This window comes from Lepisosteus platostomus, chromosome 3 (assembly GCF_059453375.1).
Source record: "Lepisosteus platostomus isolate fLepPlt1 chromosome 3, fLepPlt1.hap1, whole genome shotgun sequence".
NCBI classification, from domain to species: Eukaryota; Metazoa; Chordata; class Actinopteri; order Semionotiformes; family Lepisosteidae; genus Lepisosteus; species Lepisosteus platostomus.
Window position 1 is genome coordinate 40,749,440 of NC_142613.1, and position 23,165 is coordinate 40,772,604.

General features: G+C 35.4%; 1 protein-coding gene and 1 long non-coding RNA gene across 2 annotated transcripts; one reads left to right on the forward strand and one right to left on the reverse strand.

The window, feature by feature from the left end:
• Window positions 1-1,245: 1,245 nt before the first annotated feature.
• LOC148674887 (uncharacterized) lies at window positions 1,246-11,633 on the reverse strand. Its single transcript, XR_015935411.1, has 4 exons — window positions 11,499-11,633; window positions 10,909-11,001; window positions 9,672-9,825; window positions 1,246-2,545 (listed from the first exon to the last, which is right to left on the reverse strand). It is a non-coding gene; the product is annotated as an uncharacterized LOC148674887 (long non-coding RNA).
• A 79-nt stretch (window positions 11,634-11,712) lies between these two features.
• Window positions 11,713-22,321, forward strand: trib2 (tribbles pseudokinase 2). The gene is made up of 3 exons (XM_088625616.1): window positions 11,713-12,979; window positions 14,662-14,954; window positions 19,543-22,321. Exons 1-3 carry the CDS (start codon window positions 12,710-12,712, stop codon window positions 20,015-20,017), a joined length of 1,038 nt encoding a protein of 345 aa, XP_088481742.1. The 5' UTR covers window positions 11,713-12,709; the 3' UTR covers window positions 20,018-22,321.
• Window positions 22,322-23,165: the final 844 nt, after the last annotated feature.

Here is a 23,165-nt window from a genome sequence, read left to right on the forward strand (position 1 = left end):
CGGCTTTTAACTTTGTCTTGTCTGTCTCGGATTGGATCACCTGGCTCTGGACTTTTGCCTGTACTGGATTTCCCTTCGGACTCTCTTTGGACTGTTTGCCTTGGGCCACGCCCCCCCGAGCACCAAGCACCGAGCACCTTCGTCATGCCCCTTGTTCGTCTACCAGCCCAGTTCCTTGTCTCTTTCCTGTGTCTGTTCACTCCCTTCCAGATTGTGCTGTCAGCACAGGGTCCCGAAAAACGCTTCGTAACAAGTTCACACTAGATAACATTTCTAAAAATATGGTATCAACATACATTTTATTAATATTTTGGGGGGGATTTTCCATTGACGTCTATGCTTATTTTAATTTACTATTCTGCTGTATACTTGACTGAAATGAAACTTCACAGGGTGAAGTGGACCTTGAAACTAAAAATATTTTTGCACCTCTAGATTTAAATGGAGATACCATTTGGGTCATAAACAATGTCTTTTTCATTGTTATTATAAGGAATGGGTAAAAGGCAGGTACACCCTGAATTCGGCTACGGTTCATCACAGGGTAGACACATTTACACACTTGACACAGCACAAACACACGTACACCTACAGCCAATTTTACCAGAAGCCAATTAACCTGCCAGTTTGTGTGTGGACTGTGGGAGGAAACCAAAGCACTCGGAGGAAACCCATGTGAACACGGGGAGAACATAAAAGCTCTACAAAGCTAGCACCCCAAGTCCAAAATTCAGAGCCCCAGCACTGTGAGGCAGCAATGCTAACCACTGTGCCACCATTCCATTCAAAATCTGTATATGTAGAATTACGTACAGTATATGCATAAACACACCTTAAAACTATTTTAGTTATTTTTATATCTTTTACATTTATATTTATTTTTGGGTCAAGTGGAATAGATGTTCTGTCTAGTGACATGGGCTTATGTCAGACAAATGGGATGTTGAGTGCTAATATCTTGTAAGAAACTAGTGTGGTTCTCGTTGATCCTACAGTACTTCTTAAGTTCCTAAATACCACTGTTCTCCTTCAGTTACAGAAATTTGCATGATATCTGGTACAGGATTTTCAAGTATGTATAAAATCCAACTTCATCAAGAAAGAGCAAAATCTAACACAAAATATATAGTCTGGCTGTCACTTTTTAGGGCTTTGTATGTATTACTTATAAAATCTAAAAGCAGAGTGGGAGGAAACAGTGACGGGCACTGATTTGCTAGAAATGGACAATAAAGTAATGAAATAGAAAACTAAAAAATTGAATTTTATTAAAGCAAAATGGTGTGTTTTATGCATTTTAACAATCAACAGCTAATGACAAGTGGTGCTGACAAGAATGAGATTTAGTCCCTTTAAACCATTTTTGGCATTTTGTGCACTGTGCATCTAAAGAAATTAATCTATTTTCCAGCTGAAAACTGGGAGATCCCCAGGGAAGATAGACATTGTATCTGAGCTCTTCCAATTTGATTAATATCTAGTGTTTAGCACTGTCACACAGGGGAATCAACCTAAAAAATAAATATAATTGTATATTATTATTTATCACACTTGCAAAGAATGATGTAAAAGTACAGCTATTCACACTATAATTTGGGACACAATGTCCATGTCGTCTAATGTGAACAGAAGCTATGAAGAGCACTTGGAGCACAAATATTGTTTCCAACAGATGTACTGAATACTCTATGGATTTATATCATATCATTTGACAATCTGAAATATTTTGGTAAATTCTAATCAATCCAAAGCTTTATATATGCATATATACAGTATACAAGCATGATATTGTATATAGTAGATGTATTTGTTTTTGCAAATGTGAAAGGACAGCTGTTCAGACAAAGCAAGTTTACCGTGTTGGTAGTTATGACATTTATCTTCCCTTAGGAAAGAAAGACAAAAATGTACTAAATTACTTTTGTCCACAAATCTCTTCTGCTGACCTGAAGGCACAGAGCTTTACTCCAGCTGCTTCCCCTAATGACTCACTGTGGAAGAAAACATACTACCACTTATGGCCAACATATGAGAAGAACACCATCTCCAATATCCAATATCCACCTTCCAATATCTAGCATATATCTAAAATGTTAATGTTTTTTATAAGAAACATATATTGAAATAAAAATGATAATTATACTTCTTTTATATTAATTTATTCCAAGTAACCTAAAGGTAAACATATTAAAATAATGTTTATGTGAAAACAAATTTAAATGATAACAAGAAAAGAAAGTTATATTCAGTAGTTCAATGCTCTAACAAATTGCAGAGTACAACACCTATCTAATGCAGTAAATTATAAAGTTGAACAAAAAAGCATTACGAATTAAAATGGCCTCTTCAGACTGAAAAAGTGCAGTTTGGATCTGCAAGTAAGATGTATAGCATCCTGGATGTTTCTAAGTGGCTGCATACAATTGGTGCAAATCAAGGTAGGGTATGATTATTTGGCAAGGATTCTCTTGCAGGCATGCTGTGCTATCTATGTGGGGTGTCCTTCTTCTCCAATTGGTGCTGAACCTCTGATCGCCTGTGGTGCCTGTAACACATCAAAAGATGAATGGTTTGAAGGTTGCTGAGTTGGAGGGATGTGCCTATACTTCCTAAAACAACAACAAAAAATACATTTAAGTATAACAAAATGTGATTGTAGCCTGAACTTTAGTTCAATATCAAACAGCACAGCACTGTATATGGGTTACAAAGCAATGAGTTTGTAGTGTTTACAGGTGCTCAGTGAATAGGCAAGTTCTACAGAAGCACCAGAAGGTGGAGCTTGGATCTTTCAATTGTCACATAAGATAAGATCACTTTATTAGCCATATACAATTTCTTGCATTAGGAATTTGTCTTTTTTGCATACCCAAGCTTGCTCTCCATGAGACACACAGACACATAGATAGTGAGAGAAGCTTGGTGTCAGAGCGCAGGGTCAGCCATTGTACAGCGCCCCTGGAGCAGCTAGGGTTAAGGGCCTTGCTCAGGAGCCCAACAGAGTAGGATTCCTTTGCTGGCCACGGGATTTTAACCAGCAACCTTCCAGCCAAAGGCGCAGATCCTTAGCCACAGTGCCACCACTCTGTCCCCAAGTACATGTAGCCAGAGGATAGAGTACTAGAGAATAAATGTATTTAGCATTTAGAAGAGTGAGAAAAAACATAACTAGCTGGACATTAGAAATTGAAAAAACAAGTTGAAATGGGACTGGAGATCAGAGGAGGCAGATGTTATGCCTGGGTGGGTCAGAGCTCCCAGTCTTCAGTTTTCATGGAAACCTCGACCCAGACCTAGTAAAGCAGGTTCTCTCAGCCACCTGCCACCAACTGATGAACAATCAACCAAGTGTTTCATCCCCTTTACCACTGCCCCGGTGCTCTGTTATTGAACTACTCTGGTCCGGTTAGTTCTCGCACACCAGAACTTCTGGTTTGCGTACAAAACAAGCTCATTCTATTGTCTGTATTAACTAGAGCCCGTTCCAGTCCACGACTATTCCTGAGCCACCAGCCCTGTTATCTGAATCGGCACCGGGACAGTGGCAGTCCTGTGGGTCTGTTCAATTCTCTGATTTGTCCATCAACCTTTGTCCATCACCCCTCACCTACACAAGTCTTGGTTTTAACTTTTAGCTCTTTGTTTATCTCCATTGCCAGCCATCCTTTCCATCCCTTGGCTGGGAGCTTTTCAACACAAAACCACGGCATAACAGTAGAATGATGGAGAGAGTAATATTCAAGAGCAAAATGAAACTGGAAGTAGAGATATAACTTCAAGAGTTCAAAAAGTCAATAAATGCATGAAATAAATATGATGCAAGGAAAATGTGAAACGAAACAGAACAATGTAGAAAGAAAATTGACCTTGGCATGAGAATGAGTATCATAAGCTGTAGAGAAAATGCAGATCATGTAGGTGTTAGCTAAAACAACAGCAACAGAAGAGTGGTAGAGTATACAATAGGAAAGGGAAGGAGAGAGTAAGAGTTAGAGTTCTTGGCAGAGGAGATAATAAAAATAGGAATGGACATGGCAACAGAGAGGGAGGAAATAAAGGAAGAAGGTAATACAAAGTAAATCAGATATGAGAAAGGATGAGCTAAAAGTGGTACATGTTTATGTAGGAGGAGAAGGTTGAGAAGCAGTAAGATGTTCACATACAAACAGGGATACAGGAGGGAAAAGAGAAGGAGTTATGTGCATTGTCGGCATAGACAGAAAAGCCATGAGAAGACATTAGTTTTAAAAAAGCATAGAAAGAGAAAATAAGAGATCTCAACATCCAACCTAAGGAAACAGCAGAATAAGGTGAAAGAAGATAGATGCAATGTGACACAATTTAAGGGACAGTCAGACACAAAGATTAAAAGTGAAACAGAATAAAAAAAACAAGTGGAAACTATAGGGAAGTGTGTTTAGTACTGTGATCAAGAGGCTCGAACAATGCATAGATTTCTGCGGGCAAAACAAAAATATAGGCATCTTCTACTGTATGTATTTATTAAAGGTTTCAACCAATCCTTTAATACTTGTTAATATATTTTTTGGAAGATAGTTTTTGAATATTCCAGACACATACATGTCCTAGGATAAAGCCTGGAACAATATACGCTCTGTGTTCAAAAATTCAAATTGTTGAATGATTCAGCTTTTTTCAGAGTGTACATGACCTTTCATATACTGTACAGTATGTTAGCATTAGAAACTTGTCCCCAGTTACTTGTCCTAGGGCACTATTGTCACATTGTTACACATTTTGGGAGTATCTGGATGTGGCTAGGTTTTGGAGACAAGTTTCTTCTTCTGTGTCAATCATTCTAGATGACAGTATGCCTTGTTTGTGCCTAGAACTCTTGTTAAATGATGACTGCAATGAAAAAGTTGTTGGTGATTTGTTTAGAGCCTCCTTATTCCCTTCCCTGGTATCATTAGATCCTGAATTTTCTAGTGTATCAGTTTTATTGTGTTAGACTTTCTTTTTCTTTTTTGTTCATTTATTTTTGGGTTTTGCTGTACTTACAAGTTATCATATCTATTGTACTTACAGTACATTTAACATAAACTTTCTATCCATTGGATGTTGCCCTAGTAACAAGAATGTCTGCTAGGCAAGTGAATAACAACAAAACAACAACATTCAACATACTGTATACAACAAATGCTGAATAAAAGTAATTTAATCTTATACTGTAAATAAGTAGCACCAGGTAATGAACATTAACATTTATATTTATGTTTAAGAGACATATTTTCAGCAACGCGGACATATTTACAAGTCCTTTTCTTTGTTTTACACCATAGACCTCTTTACTACAATAAATGAAAAGCAGGCTGACTGCTTTGTGGCTACACCAAGCTAACATCGTGCTTTTTCTCCATACATTGTATGGTACTACTGTACCTAGTTAATCAGAAACATGCTACAACAGATTTTGCCGTATTTGCTGCTTCAGGGTGACATTTGATAAGCACTATATGAGTCATTTAGGAAAGCCCCATAAAAACGTTTGACTGGAGGAGAAAGGTTTTGGTTCTGTAAACTCTGTAGCTTTTTCCATGTGTTTACATATAAGCATACACTAAATGAAGAAAATACCATATATCTTACACAATTAATTAGTGCAGCTGAAAATTCTTTGGATTCCACAAAAATAGAACTGAGAATCTTTTTGTATACGAGACAGAATGAGCAGAATCCCCTGTGAGAGCCTTGTTAAATTTGCTTCTATCTTTGTTGCAGTACATTCAAACATAAACGACACACAAGAACACTGACAACATTAATTTAAAAATGATTTATAATTATATTTGCCATATTCAGAAAAATACTACAATTATACGTTGTCACCAGTAATGGAGGTGATAACAATACCAAATGACAGCAATGATTGCCCAAACAATAGAAGGGTTTTCCTTTCTCCTTGTATTATATTTTAGAATACTTTGATTATTTTATTCGAAGATGTAACATAACAATGTATGGCATGTTATTTGAAGCAAAGATATTTCTAACAACAAAAAAACAAGCATTTAGTTTCCTCAGTCACCTACACTGTATGTTGATTATGTTGACTCAGAAGTATACTATTCAGTAGAGACTGATTAAGAACTTAAAAGCATTGTTTTTAAGGTTTTTGGGTGTCACTATCTGATTCCAAAATCATAATTTGTTGTAATAAATTCACATGGCCAACAAAACTTTTTTTCTGATGTAATTATATGTACATAAGCCACTTTTCGTGAATCAATAGGATCAATATTATAGCTGATTTCTCATAAGGACTGAAATCGAGATTGATTTACTGAGCACTAAATATATGTGCTCCATATTTTCTCCTTTTCTGCTTGATCCAATTTCTTAATGTTTTCCTTTAAGCAGTTCTAAGAGTGCTAAACATCTATGGAGTTTTAGTCTAACCAGTTTTAATTAAAAAAGGAGATGAAGCGTTCAAATCTTTTAAACTGCCAAATGATGTTGGCTGCCTTTCCAATCAAGTCATTCACCGTTCTGTTATGGTGCAGTCTCCTGTCAGCTGTTACCAGGTGATAACCGCTTGTGATACATTGATTATTAATGAGGAAACTATTTCCCACCTGCGCCTCATGTGGCTTTGTGTTAAACAATGTAGTGAAATTGTGAATCACCTGCCTTTCTAAAAAATCAATTCTACTGCAGTTTGTTTTGTTCCCTTGACAATATGGTATTGAGTAAAATTGAGTATTGGAGTATTTAGATAATTTCTAAAAAAATGCTTTAAATATTCCACGTCATTCTAAAAAGGAAACAAAAATTGGGATAGCAGTGAACAATAATTATCAGAGAATCAAACCTTGATAAATATATTTTAAATATATAATTTTGTGTCATGAATATCTGTTCATTATTTTCCTTGCCTTTAAAAGCTAAGATGAAGGAGAAACACAAAGAACAATTTCTGGGTGTACTTAATGAGTTCTGATGTTTTTTTTATAAATATAACACTATTATTTTTAGATAGTTATATATATATATCTTAATGATGAAAAATATAATTCCATCCTAGGGTAATATTAAAATAAAACTTTAAAAATACCACATTAGTTACACATAAAATTTACCTGAAGACATTATTGGATATTTAGTGATCTGACTGTGCCAGAAAGTAGCATGCATTTATACTTAATTCATTAAATTTGTTGTTTCCTTGTACCCACTGCACACTGCCTGAAATTATTTGTGAATAATTTATATCACTTTACTAAAAAAGGCTCCTGGCAGTTCATTCAAATTGAGTAGGTCATGAGTACATTTTCTGTATAGCTGAGAAAAATGAGATTGAAAATTGACATCTTGCATTTTGTTAATAATTCATTTTGTTTGAATTGTGTCTTTTTGCATTATTAACATAAAGCAAGAAGATAAAATAATACAAGTGAAATAAATTTTATGTACTGTACCCACCCCTATACAAAACGATTCAATGATAACAAAAATAACACATGATATACAAGCTTTTGTCATCAGCCTGAATTTTAGATGCATAATTTAAATGAACTTAAATGAATTACACATTTTACTTTCTGTGTTATTATTATATGATTATTAAAATATCTCAAAGGAGTGAAATGGTATCCGTCAAATACATTTGGTATCAAGGAGCAAATATTTTTCACTATGACCAGCACCGATATCTCAGCATGGAATAAACCTTTACTTGTTCCTTTGCTGATATCACATCTGCTATCAACTGCAGTTCAATCGACATTTCTGTACTGTTTTTATAATATGTTTACATACTTTAAGCATGTGTTTTTTAAAAAAATAAAATACTGACATAAACAACTGGCACAATGTAAGTCAATAACACTAGATTCAACCCAAACAGAAATAGCTAGATATCAATCACTTTGCAACATCCTAGTAAGGATAAATCTAATAGACTGTGGAAGATACATTTGCCCTATGAGTTATTGCCATTGTGCTCTTTACCTGATGTGGTTCTGGAGGGGAGGGGGGATTTCATCCTATTCTTAAAAAATACCACATTAGTCTTTACTAGGGAAGCCAGCTGATGTGATTACTTACTAATACTACAAGTGCCCTGTAAAGTCTGAAGCCTGGACTCTGGCTCTATACTGTAGGTCAGACTAGGAATGATACAATTGCCTCTTTGAGACAAAACAATTCTTCACCCTCAGAAGTGTCACAATGATTTAACTTGCCATGCTTGCAAGTGAACTCACTTCCAAAGCTTAATGTAATGTGGTAGTGTATTATAACTAATATCTTACAAGATGTGTGTAATGGGGCTGAAGACATCATGGAAGGATGTATCTACTTTTAACCTGGTAATCCTGATGACACTGTTGCTATGTTCTGAGAGAACACCAATGTACTGCGTTGGACTTGCGTCCCGTCCAGGAAGGGTTTTTTTCTCTATGAAGCATGTCACAATCATCTGACCTCCTACCTCACTTCAGTATCATCTCATGTGTGGTATCTTTACGATGCCTTGCTATAGGAGTAGCAGACCTTTGCCTTAACTCAGCTTCCCAAGTGGTCCACATAACTCAGAAGAATGAATAATACTGCTGTAGGACCCTAGTTACAGTTACTGTGAACTTTCACAGTGCATGGTGTTCTAGGACAGATTTTAATGCATTTACCTGGTCAGCAGGTTCTCCTTGTTAGAATTTCTATATTTCTATGTATTGATGTTTCTAACATCAATAGGTCACAAACACGCAGAAAGGTATACCAAACTTTTAACTGCAGTGGTTACAAGAACAATGTTTTTGCCTTACTGTATAGCCCAGTTTCAAAAACAATCCTAATGAGCAAAAGCATTTTAATTATTCAAATTATATAATATTAAATATAATGTCTTACATTTGAACATTTTAAGACTTGACTTATATGCTAATCTTGTATTGATTTGTTTATTCTATTTTTTACCACATTTTTTTATCTTTAATATTTAAAGTTACCTTAGATAAAGACATTAGTAAAAATACTAAGTATACAATTGTGTTAACCATTTCTCTAATCATATATACAGTATTTTGTATTTATCTTTGAAAATTGCTATGACTTAATGCACTCAAAAAAGTATGGATATGCAGCATGGAAACTCTATTCGAAAGGGGAAATCCTGTTTTGGTTAATGGCAGTGAACCCTTACAAAATTCTGCAAAGTGTGTAACTGATGGTGCGTTAAAACATTAATGATAAAGACAAAATTAAAGAGTAAAATACTCTGTAGAGGCCCAAAACTATTTTTTAGAAGAAGGATTTACCAAGAGATCTTGACCAGCGTACTGTAGCTAAATTTGGATTTTTAAAAAATTTGACGTCATTTGTGGTGAAGTCTCACTGAGGATAACGAGAAAGAGACCTTCAAACAGGACTGCTAGTGTGCTATTCATGTTGAAGGTAAAGGGAAATAAGAAGAGAAATGAATGTGCTAGTAAAATCTGAATACACATTATGTGTAGGTTGAGTTAGGCATGATTAAAACATGATGCTCTGTAGTTTTAGAATGTTATGCACTCCCATGCAATGTGTTCTCTCATAATAATCAACAGTATTGCCAGTGTGCCCAGCCAGGCAGCCTGCATTCTTGTTCTGTTGGACTACATTCCTCAACACATTGCTCAATCCAGTGCTCTAGTGTTCTATACAGTATGTACCTCCTCCCACCTCCTGTAGTGTGAGCTATGAATAAAGAAAGGCTGTCTGGCAGTCTGTAGGCCACTTCACTCAAAAACATGGTATTTCAGTCCACAACTATGGTGCTTTGTGCGGGGTGGTGTTATTTTGTCTTCCCCACCTGCAAGACAACACCTGAGAAATCCAAAATAAATTGGACACATCTTGTTCCTGAAAGTAAACATCCTGACATCACTTGCTTACAGCTGTGGAGATAGTGAAAAACACAGCAAGAAAGAGAAAGACGAAAACACAAAAAACTAAGCTGGACTGTGCTAGTTATGCTGGTTAAGAGTGACTGCAACATGACAAAAACTAAAATTTAAAACAGTAGAAGTATTTTTTTAAGAAATAGCAGCACAAGGCACTATGGTATATATGGACATAAAGGTTTGATCATGACATTTTACAAACATAACCATTTGTGTGTAATATTGTTCATTAATCTTTTAGATCTATTTAATTATTTATTATTCAATTTCAGTATCAGAACACTCTAGCAAGTTATACAAGTTAACACCATTAGTTTTCCATTCTGGATGTTTTTTTGGAAACCACTTAATATGCATTATATAAGTCCCATAATTTTGAATGGCAAAACTTGTAAGTGGGAGCAAACTGAAAGAAGGTCTCAGGTTTTTCTGTTAGCTGGCTCAGCATTATTAAATAGGAAAAGCAGGCTATTGTACGTACAATACTGGGGTAATTTGAGAGAAACCAAAGCTAGATTCCAGGTAGCAAAGATTAAAACTGAACACAGACAAAAATTAGATCATGCCAGCTATTCATTATAGGAAAGCCACATACTCTTGGTAAGGACCACAGGAGCCTGGAACGTATTCAAGAAGCATAAAATAAATGTAAGGTAGGACACCAGTCCATGTCAGGATACACACACAAGCACACAAGGACAATTTAGATCCTAGTCCTGTTGGGAGTACTGTTCTGTTACAGGTTTTCCAGTTCTCCTTAAGTTGTTGCACCTGTTGTAGAAATTACTAAATTTGTACAATTATGCCACGTTTGATAAGGACTAAGTTCCACTGAAACCCTACAGACATCCTGGCCCCCCAGTTGTGGAAACCCACAATTTAAAAACACCAATTAACCCAACTAACCCAAGGGGGTACATAGCGTGTTTTTGGGAGATGCGAGGAAACTTGTATTCTACTAAATCAGTTTTTATTTTCTTATGAAGTTAACAGTATTTTTTTTTACCTGATCTACTGTACTTCTTGGTCTTTTCTTGTGTTTCCAGGCGCCGATCGACACAATAACGTTACAACTACACAATATCTTCTGGAAGCATTTCTAAAAACAAAACAAATGTAGCTTTACCGGGGCAATATGGTAGTTTTTAAGCAACACGATAAAATATTCAGCTGATTGGAAAATTGTTTAAGGGAAGATCGGAATTACTCGTATGTGCTGCACCACATCAAAACAGAACAGTGTTCGGAATAACAACAGGAATCAATGCCACTTCGGGCTCGTTTCTCAAAGCATATTCAGGTTACGTTATTGTGCATATCGCTTCTAAAATAATAAATATTTTCAATTACAAACACAAACGTCTAAGAGCGTACTTTAAGCTAAATGTGAAATCTTGAACAAACAGAATGCGATTTAGTTTTAAGCCTGCATGTTTGTTTTTTTAATTTGATAATAAAATGATCAAATTAAGCTTGGAGCTTTAAAATTACAGAGGCTTGTGATATTCCTAAGTATACATTTGATGCTACTTCTTTTAAAAACTCCAAAATAGTAATTCTCTGGGATGCTAAAATAAACGGAGAATCCCTGCTTACATGAAACTGTCACCGTATTTGCCATTCCTGCTTGCGCGGAAGGATATCACCTACTTATCCAAGCAAAATGTAATGGAAACCCTAGGAGTACAACCAACCCTATTGCGAACTACAGGTTTCTAAATACGTATTTGTATTGACGTTTCGCACTCGCCAATAAAGCGTCTATTATGTGATGACGTCTAGAAGGCGGGATTTAAACCCATCAGGTTGGTGTGCGGAGAAACCTCAGTGTAGTCAGCGCTGCACTGGGCTTCGGTGTGAATGTGCTGCTGACATAAGTGAATAGAGATTCCCGGCCACGTAAGTACTATTAATACACAGCGGGAGATGATGTCTTGCTGAAAAAAGGGATAGGCCTGGGAAAGATTGGCCATCCCTTCTTAGCAGCTAAATAAAATTCGATTTTTCCCAGCAGTATTTTGGATAAAAACGAGTTTTCAGTATAAGACATCGGTTTCAAATCAAGAGGAGGACTTGCAATCTAGCATCATTTTCTGTTCTGCATGGAGATAATCCTGGGAGGCCCGTGAACGCTACCGGAGCACAGGGAAATCTGAAACCACTGGTCTAGCGTTATGCTTGTTTGCACTTTCTTTGGGTTGCATTATATGTGGATACTCAAATCTTCGTGCATAACGTGCGAATTTTACTTTTTTTGAACAACGGATAGCGTTTTGCAGCATTGAAGCTTGCACTGAGTTGCTTTTGTAAATTCGTTTAAATTTAGAATAGTTAGAGCAATTCAAGAAAAAAAAGATCCTGACGCCATCTAGGGCTGATAACTTGGTGCTATAGTACAGTACTGACATTTATTGTTTCTGTATCTGAATCAAATTAGTTTCAATCCCATTTTATTTGATTTGAGCTATGTTAACCAAAGGAGATATTCTAACTCTTTGATTAATCTAAAGACTCTCAAGATCATTAAGTGTAAATCCGGATTTTTTCTTTTGTGCATTCCACATTTTATTTATGTATAAACACTAGCATTTTTATTTGAAAGTTGCAACGTTCTACTTTGTGACTATTAAAACAGTAACAGGGAATACCGTTTACTGTATACACTCAGACGCTGGACCTTTAACTGTGAGAAACGGTTACGATCTGTGATTCAAGCGCAGTGAATTTATACTGAACAAGGTTCACCCTACTGGAATCCTATTACTCGAAGACAAATTTCGTAGGAAGCACCTTGGTATCGTATACTCATGAACATACAGAGGTCAAGCCCCATTAACATAACGCGTTATGGGAGATCAAGACACAAAAATCACGACTTTGAGGATTTATCTTGTTTGAGGACTACCGAATCGATTCAGAGTTTCAGTCCAAATTTAGGTTCTCCAAGTCCCCCAGAGACGCCTAATTCTTCACATTGCATTTCTTGCATTGGGAAATACCTATTGTTGGAGCCGCTTGAGGGAGACCACGTTTTCCGGGCTGTTCACTTGCATAGTGGAGAGGAGCTCGTCTGTAAGGTAGGCGCTACAGTTCAACACCTTGGTGAAGTAATGCATGCATGTTACTGCATATACAGTATTGTTATCAAATTAGAAGACTAAAACATGCCCATATACCTGTAACCAGTTAAACAGTTACTTAAAACAAACTTGTTCCTGAAATTGCGACCGGTACCTACAGTACATGAGGCATTCCAAATGATTGTAAAATGATACAAGAACAACTTGGATATGTTAGTCACATCTTGATGTTTTAGTCCCATTGTTAAAGCATGCATTGGTAGAGGCTGACAGTATAGTGCTGTTCTACTACCAATCGTTATGCCGTGGAAATAAGTCAGACCTCGTATCGGTAGGATGTCGTGTTTAAACCTGTAGTATAAAAAAAATAATAAAACTGCACCCAATATCTATGTAGTGCGCTTGAAAGTAATTATTAATTTACAAGTGTGCTGTTTATTTTCCGAAATTTAAGAGCAGTAGAAAATATTAACCGATCACTCTTTTTACAATGGATAATCTGTAATGGTGTAATGAGATGGAGGAGATCCATTGATAACAGAAGAACAATGGAGCAAGTGCTATAACCACGCGCCCTTCCTAAATTGTTGTACTCTGAGGCTCCGGTGTCCGTGGTATTGTTCTTCATTGTTTACGATTACAGCCGCTGATAGTTTTATGCATACATCTTATGTCTTTCTTAAGATGGTTATATATATATACATTCGTTTTTTTTTCTATAAAAGGGTTTTAATTGGTAGCTGCAGGAGCAGCCCTACATGAAGGCGTAAGTGTACGCTCTGTACCCAAGGCGAAAGCATCAAAGCCTTTGAGCTCGCTTAAGTTTTCAGTGTATCAGAACCAAGACACTAGTGCTTTTATTTCAGTTACTTAACCTTATGAGGTGCATTTATGCAGATGCTCACTGTAAATAAAAGCACCATCCTTACTACAGTATGGTATGTGGACAAAATGCAAGACCTTTGTGTTTTGATAGATTGTCAGAGTGCACACAGTTGTAAAAGGAGGTCCCCTATACCAAACCTATTCAATCGACAATAGTCCTTGTGCATCGGAAATGCCCCCTAAGCATCGAAGCATAATGTGAAAGTGTTAGGTCTGTAAAGGCTTTCCACATCAGTATGCATATTGTGAGAGAAAAAAATGTTTACTGTACTTCGCCATTATTGCTTGTTTTAGCTTGAAAATTAATGTGCCATAAAGTATCTGGGTTTCTGGCTGGCGCTCCTGACTTTCCATTGTTCTGGCGTAATGGTACAATAGGACATATTTTTAGGTTTACAGTATTATTTCCCCCCATCAGTTAGGTACAGTTTAGTTGGAATTAAATATAATTACGTTTGGACTGCATTAAATTCATCACTGAAATGCAGCCTTCCTTTTGCTCCAGCATGTCTTAATGAAGGGGGCACATTTGCAGCATAGAAGACAAGAACCTACTTGTTCTGCACTAGCATGTGATAAGGTGTGAGTCATGCACCACAATTTTCATGAATAAGATTGAATTTCTCCTACATTATTCATACTGATGCCTAGTTTATATCTGTCTAGCAACTAATTTAATAAAGAAGCTTAAGAATCGAAAGCCTTTAAAAGGCAGCATATTTATGCAAGTCTACCTTTTCTGATTGCATTTTCAGGTATGTTTCCAAGATCTAACTTTTTTTTTTCTTGCCTAGGTTTTTGATATCGCCCGATATCAGGAATCCTTAGCAGCCTATTTTTGTTTGTCTGGACATGAAAATATCAACCAAATTGTTGAAATTCTTCTTGGGGAAACCAGAGCCTATGTATTCTTTGAGAAGAGCCATGGGGATATGCACTCATTTGTTCGTACCTGCAAAAAACTCAGAGAGGATGAAGCTGCCAGACTGTTCCATCAGATAGCATCAGCCGTCGCTCACTGTCATGACAATGGACTGGTTTTGAGAGATCTGAAGCTGAGGAAATTTGTTTTTAAAAATGAAGACAGGTAAGATTGTTTTGTCAAAAGCTTGCTATACCAAGTCTAAGATGGCGATTTTTAAAGAAAATAATTATTTGAATCCTTTGATATTGTGCAACATGTTAAAGTTGATCTTCTTGTACTGTACACTGAGGTATAAAACAAGTATTATTGGATAATCTGTTTTAAAATGCCTGTAAATTCATTGTACTGCCATGTGGCCATTGTCTGCTGTGTTAGTCTTGGGCTCACTGTGACCCTACATTTATTGAAAATGAATGGAAGGATGTAGATTCTATTTTCCTCTCAATATGATATAGCCCTTGCTATTTCAAGCTATAACAGTCCTGGAATATCTATCAGTCATTTTTCAATTGGTTCAAAAGAGATTCTTATACAGTACATCCAAGTTTTTTCTTTAAATGGAGTGCATGTTGTGGATAAAAATCGTTTTTATCGGCCAGTATCAACCTTAAGGCCTAGGAGTTACATGTCAACATGTTTTTAAATTAAATGCATAGAGGACTTGTTACAGTAATTGGATATTTTTTGATGAGATCTTTTTATTTTTTAAAATTAATAGGTGTCTATCAGTATCTTTAGCAGTGTACTGTTTGTATGATTTTATTTACTCTGCATGTTATTTTATATTTAAGTATTACTACATTTGGCTCTTTATCTTGTATAGCTTGGTGTTGGAACATTTTCAGACACACGAAAAGGTTTAAAACACTTTGACATTTAATCAATTGATTGCAGTCCCATTTTCCATCACTATAGAAATATTGACAGTTTGTTTTTCTTATTCTCAAGCCTTTTGCAGCAATTTGTAACATCACATGATCTTTTGAGATCTGAGTATAGTTTACCTGAAGTTTCATTAGGCATTATTTCAAAATACTTCGAGTAAGATATTGTGTTAGATACTCAATATTATTTGCTTGCATTTGTTTAGAGCTCTAATTCAGTTCATGTGTTTTGTGAAAATTCATCTTTGTTTACACAGCAAGATCTCTGCTTGGAGTAACATGTCAAATGCAGTGGTATTGTAGCAATCTGACACAAATCCCAGATTTAAATTAACTTTTGAAATGTATAAATAAATCGGTTTAAAAAAAACACTGTATTTCTTTATATTTAGGTTTAATGTTTTAGTAGGGAATATAACTACCCATTAGACCCCCTAAACAAAAAGTATAAAAAATTCTTCCTGGGCCAGCCTAACAAAGAATTGTCATTGTAAAACTGAAAGTTTGCAGAGAGGACAAGCCCTTTGATTATGGTTGATCAAATGTAAATCCAGTTAACGGGCACCTTTTCTGGAGACGTTCATTCATTCCCTCTCTCCTCCTCCATTAGAAGCTCCTTAATTCAAGTAGGAATCCAGCAGTCTAATTTCCATTGCCAAGCTGTTGTTTCCCCAGTTAGGCAGGTCAAGGCCAAACCAATATTTCAGATAGAGGTTTCTGAAACTCCTGAAGTGCTACATTCAAGGACCTGGAGGAGAGCATTAATGCATTGTAAAATGAAGCACAAAACAAATTGACATGAAATAATCTAGATTTTGAGTCCTCATTGTGGTGTTCTGAATACTTTTCCTTCAAAGTCAAATGCAGTACCAGTGTTTGATCTGTAAAAGCTAAAGTAAGAGGCTGGATTAAAGGGCTAATGTTCTGCATGTTATCTGAGGACAGAGTGTGTGCTGACGTTGAAGTGTATCTCTTGTATTAATTTGAGAACTGACTACTGAGTTTTTTTTCTTTAAACACTTAAACGCATTTAAAATTGAAACAAGAAACTTTTGACAATTTAAAAATAAAGCTTTAAAGAATAGTACTAAAATCAATTAAAATTATGTTTTTGTCATTTGAATTGGTATTTTTACTTCCTTTAACACTGTACTATTGGTCATAAGCAATTCTGATCTTAATACATGGAAATGCATTTTAAAAACGGATTTGATAATGGTTTAAAACATTTAAATATTTATGAACACACATTTCTAATAGTAAACATCTGGACTATAAATAGGCTACATTGTAGGAACTTTGAATGCTATGAAAATAGTACACAAATTGAAAGTGGTCATTTTACAAATTTCAATTTAGAAAATTGAGAGTAGAAAAAAGTGTAAAAAAAGAATACAAAAATGTGCATGTAGGTAATTTCAGGATTAGTTGTATGTTTGGGGTTTAATAATATGCAGCAGACTAAAATATCTTATCACATTAAAGTCTTAGCTAAATGTTGATCAATGTCAGATTTTTTATTTGTAGAAAATCTTAGGATTTCTAAAAAAGAAAAACAGCTGAGATAAACCATTTCATAAATACAATTTGCACTGTATTTTTCAGTCTAATTGTTGAGAGTGAGTTATATTTAAGTACACATTGCTCATATTTATAGTGCTTTTAAAAACAGTCTACTATTTGTGAATGAAAAAGAATTCTTAAACTTGACTGTTGTATTGATTACTCTTTATGATGTGTTTTACTCAATGCTATCTCATTTTAATGTATATTTGTTTAACGTTTTGCAAAAGAAAGGAATGTGTTTTTAACATTTCAAAGAAAATACCCTACAACTTCTTAGAAATTCTGTCATGCAATTTGCTGTGCCAAAAATATTTCAAGAGCCCTAATGTGGTATAAAATCATTTTCTCTACCAGCCATGAGTTATGTAAGAATCTACAGTATTTTTCATATGCCTAGATGGACAAGAGCATAATTCTAAACTGTGCTTTGATGCATTGTAACAAGAGGATTTTTGTAGTTTTGATGTCCCCATGCTAGGTTTTTTTCTGATTTCAAAATGCCAGTAAAGGTAGAAATGAGTATAATCTGATGTGAACTGAGCCCATAGAAATTCTGACTTTATGACATTAAAGTCTTTCTAATTTAGGAGGGGATGCTGGGTAATTGCCTATTTGAAATATGTTGGGAGAAACACAGATTACATTTGACTTTTTCTTGGTGATACTGCACCCATTAGATGACTAGTGTTTAGCTCTGAACTTCCCAACACATTTTCTTAAAGATCATTCAACTATTTGCAACCCAAACATGATTGAAATGACTGCTGCACTAGTTTACAGCCAAGAAGCCAGATTAGGTTGTCTGTATGATGTATAAAAGTATGATGACATGTATTGGACTGAAGATGTGTTCTGTGAACTCGGAATTGCATGAGCATTTAACTTTGCCGGAAATCAAACAAGAACTGAGCAAGGGTTAAAGGATGATCCAACACAATCATCTTATAGTTGAGAGTCAGTTTTCCAGTGGAGCTTGACTTAAGTCATACTTTTCATACTTGACCTGTATTTTTTTTTAAATCTTTCTGGACACTAGTTGTTTCTAATTGCTTGAGGATTATACACAGAATATGGCATTGATTTTAGTTGTAAAATCATGTCACATACTTGCATGGACTTATCTACATATGCTATTCTAATTATTCATGAGAAATATTAACTCCCCCCCGATCAGCTCTGAAAGATTAAAGACAATATAAATATTTGTAGCTGAAATATCTAGAATAGTTATCTAGAGTTAGATCTCGATCTGTGGTCTGTTTTGTCTGTGATAAAAAACATCTTAAGAGGGCATATTTGCATATGCTCTCATAAAAAGGGACATTTTGAATTTGTGCTGTTTTCTAAAGTAAAAGCGTTCAGGCCATCTCAAAGCCTATTAAGATGGTAATATTAATTTCTTCGGGGGTTCATAAATTGCCTTACTGATAATAGTGGTATAAAAAATGTTTAATGTGACAAACCTCATATATTACATCTACTGTAACATTATCAGAAACAGGTAGGGCATGCTTTTTAATCTAATTCAACTAATATTTGAAAGGCATGTTAACGTTTTCACCATGGAAACCTATCTGGTTTTTGCAGTGTCATAGTTGTGTATCATTACAACCAGTGATCAGTAGTTTTTTTTAAACCATTTTAGAGTTGGGAGTTTTGTAAAAAAAAAAAAGCTATAATACTTTTGGCCTGGGTTGATTGTAAATTTAATTTTAAAAGATAAATTATAGAAATTCTTAGGCTTTATCACATTGGCTCATTTAATACTGAATGATAAAAACTTGTCAAAGTTTTTTTTATTCATGTCATTATGTGAACCTTGTTCTTTGATTTTTCTGACAAGCCATACAATTAGAAAGCTTTTAGTCCAAATTCTAAATATGGGACTCCATCAGAAAGGAACAGAAGACCTTTTACTTTTCAATAAAGGAAAATGTGCTGGGAAATCTGTGCAATCCTGTGACACAATGGAGGGTTTTATTTACTTTATGGCTTCCTCTTTTGTTGGACAAAGAGGCATTTCCTGTTTAATGCGTGATTTCTTTGTTCTTTGAGAGTCTGTTTATTGTTCTTGGAGGTAAATTTGAACTCTTTTGAGTGACTTCATTTCAATGATCTGAGAAAGGAGTTCATTTTCATAAGATTAAGGAAAAAAAGCATAAAGTAAAAGTTGAAGTATAGGAAATCAGGAACATTTTCATGCCACAGAAAATCTTGAATGACCTTTGGTTTACATAGTGTCATAGTTTATCTGCCTAATTTTGGCCAATAATAATGTATCTTTTTTCTTTTATTTTCAGGAGTCTCGTTAAATTGGAAAGTCTGGAAGATGCATATATTTTAGAAGGAGAAGATGACTCTCTCTCAGACAAGCATGGCTGTCCAGCCTATGTGAGCCCAGAGATCCTTAATACAAGTGGCAGCTACTCTGGCAAGGCAGCAGATGTTTGGAGCCTCGGTGTGATGCTGTATACAATTCTAGTTGGACGCTATCCATTCCATGATGTGGAACCTAGTTCTCTCTTCAGCAAGATCCGCCGCGGGCAGTTCAGCATTCCAGAAACACTCACCCCCAAGGCGAAATGCCTTATCCGCAGCATCCTTAGGCGGGAACCCACTGAGAGGCTTACTTCACGGGAAATCTTGGACCACCCTTGGTTTTCTTCAGATATCCATGCCTCTAATTCAGGATATGGTGCAAATGAGAAGGAAGCTTCCGATCAGCTGGTGCCTGATGTTAATATGGAAGAAGAGCTTGACAAGTTTTTCAGCTGAGCAGCACAACAGTTAAACAGGGATGCCTGGCACAGAGGAAAAAAAAACAAAACAAACTTAAATTGAAGGAGTTTTTCTTCACCCATTTAATGGAATTCTAGATCAACCTAGCTTAGCAGCAGAAGCAAAGTGGGAGTTCCTTTATCGATCTTAGAGAAGCAGAAGGACTTGTGAAATGCAGATGTAATGTAGCAAATTTCTTGAAGTGGTGCTATCAGGTTAGATTGATGCTAGCAGAATTAAAGTACAAATGAAAAGGCATATGAGGAAAATCGCTTCTCATCTCAAGGAGACAAGGAGAAGATAAAAACAGGCTGCACGTGCCAGTCAAACTGCAGTGTATCACTCCTTTTCTTTTCTATAAATCGTTTGCAAGTCACAATAAATAACTTTTTGCCTCAACACATTTGGCATCGTACTGTTATGTATTTTGCTTTTTTTTCCATTCAGGTAATTTACTTGTTTTTCTTTCATTGACTAAAATTATTCATTATTTTACATAGGTGCACATGGACCGACACACAATGCGGGTGCTAACCAAATTTTCAGTTCATCTTTGTGTAGCTACTTTCAGTACTGGTATAAATCTAGGCTCATTTCTGGATCATGTGTTTTGTATACTTGTCAGCTAGTGACATTTTTAAAGCTTTGTTCCTAAAAGGGGAAGTAACTTATTTAACAAGCTTTTCTGCTTTTATTTCAACTGCCTTTGTTGCAGTAAGCTATTACAATACAAACTTCCAGTTGTATAACTGCTACTGTAGTATCTTAAATTTTTTTTTTCTTACTGAAAATATACAGGGTTCTGAAATAGCTTCCAGACCTGCCATCATGCACTTGATTTGTATAGGCGGAATAATAAGAAACACAGGGGCTGGTCAAATGAGGTGTCAATGTTTAGAATAGGAGAAACTATTAGGTAATTTAATGTGTTGGCACCGAAGGCAAATTTACAATTTATTTTGAACTATTATATTTAAGAAAATACAGGTATTTGTTTCCTGAGTAAAATTTGTTTCGGGTCATATAAACATGAAGATGATGTGTGGGCACACAGTCAATGCATGACACAGGGCAGGCATTAAAATGAAAAGCAACAATGAAAAAAAATCTGTCCGAAGCTTAGCTTATGCCAGTCAATTCAGCTACTGTTGCCAGTATTTAATGTTTTTCTGTCTAGCTCCTAATTTGAGTTTAGGCACTTTATTTCTTAATAATTTAAACGGTTGGCACAGATTATTTAATGAAGGCTCTATAGGCATTAAAAAGCAAGTGATACAACCATGGCTTTTCATTAGAATTGAAACCCTGTTTCCCTAAAAAGAGATTCAGATGTTTACTTCTACTTGATGCTAACTGCAAATAGAGCTGGAAAATATTAAGCTTGTTTTAAGAGATGCTGAAACATTTTTAAAACAGTATAACAAACCCTCCCCCCTCCCCCCCCCAGAATTGGACTTAGTGGGTAGATGGAAGCATCTAAATATTAACTTTTCTAAAGATTATCCTACGTAAGTTATATGCTGCTTATTTTCCAGATTTAAGAAAACGCACATCTGCACCACTTTGTCTAAAAAACAAGAAACTAAAATGAATAAGCCAATGTTTATTTTTTAATATTAAAAGTAACATAAGTTATGGACACTGTACTAAACACTTCCATATTCTGGATTTTTGACCCTGTTTTTTTTTAACCTTTTCTTCTCTTACATGACTGTCTATATACAGTATGTAAACAGTTCTGGACATAACTAATATGCTGTTTGCAGTACCTCATTTTTATTTTGTATTACTGCCTGTACAGATTCTGTGAAATGGTCATGTTCTGGATAGGTACATGTGGACTTTTGTAGTATTTAAATGTTACTTGAATTTGTGCTTTATTATAGTATGTGGCATGTGTGTACAGCTGCTTGGCATTTGCCCTATAGATGCTATTGCCTGCCTAGCAGGAAGGCTTTAACTCAGAAAAAAACAAGCAGAGGATGGTTCAATTCTCAGTGGATTTATGAAATAATAAAAAAAATCTGCAGCTGACCTGCCCCTTTTTAAGAAATTGCTTTTATCTTATTTCACAATAAAGAATTATGGAGTGAGCTATTCACTTTGAAGATGGTGCTGAGTTGGTGCTAATGTTGAAGGATTTTTTTTTCTTTTTCTTTGGAAGGGGGAATGTTTCGAGAAAGTGATATGCATGGCGGGATTTCACTGCCTCTGGTGTTTTGATTGTAATGTATTTGGTTTGATGTTTTGTCCAAAAATTCTTCAGTAAGTAAATAAATTGTGAACTGCATATTGAAATAACTTGTTTCTTTTATTTCTGTGGTGTACTTTTGTTCCCGTCTTAAATGACTTCTCAAAACAGTGGTAACCCTAACTTTGTTTTAATATGGGATATTTGGGTAAGTGAATTTATCCAAATGTATGCTGGCCAGCTATGTTCCCCCTAAATGTTATCATATAAATATATAAAATATATACTGTATATATAAAAACATGGCTGTAGTCAGTGTTGATACTTAAGAATTTGTCAGCAAAAATAGTGTAATGCATCTCTAATAAATTCCAATCTGTGCATTAGGTGTCTTTGAATCCAAGCAATGTTTCATCATCTACATATCCCATAATACAGTATACGCTGAATTTTAAGCCTTTTCAAATCCATAGAATAGAAATTGTAATAATTATACATTATGAAAGGTATTACAATGATAACCTAAGTATTGGTTACCATCATCCACATAGAGTATACTGTATAGTTTTCTAGAGAAGATTAAGGATATAAATAGCCTCCTATATTGGGTGAAATATTTTCACTGAATGGGCAGTTTCAAGATATTTTTGTACCTGATTAAAAAATAACATCTATAAAGCTTTCAGTTTAAACAATTTCACTATAAACATGTTCACAGTGGCTGTCTGGTTTATTGGCAGTAGGTGTTGTACACAAAAGAGGAGCTTAAGTCTAGAGAAAAACAAGCAATCCATGAACTGCCTGAAACATGGAAGGTAATATAGAGCTTCTAAATTATGGATTAGGCCTGTCTGTGAAACATCATTTGGTTTTACTTTTTTCAACCAGGATATAATGCACAGTGGTTAGCATTGCTGCCTTGCATGCTGGGGCCCTGGGTTCTGTTCCTGGGGT

Coding starts and splice junctions, on each gene's coding strand:
- trib2 (XM_088625616.1), top strand. CDS start 12,710: ATGAACATACAGAGGTCAAGCCCCATTAACATAACGCGTTATGGGAGA. Junction 12,980..14,661: donor GAGAGGAGCTCGTCTGTAAG/GTAGGCGCTACA, acceptor TTTCTTGCCTAG/GTTTTTGATATCGCCCGATA. Junction 14,955..19,542: donor GTTTTTAAAAATGAAGACAG/GTAAGATTGTTT, acceptor TTTTATTTTCAG/GAGTCTCGTTAAATTGGAAA.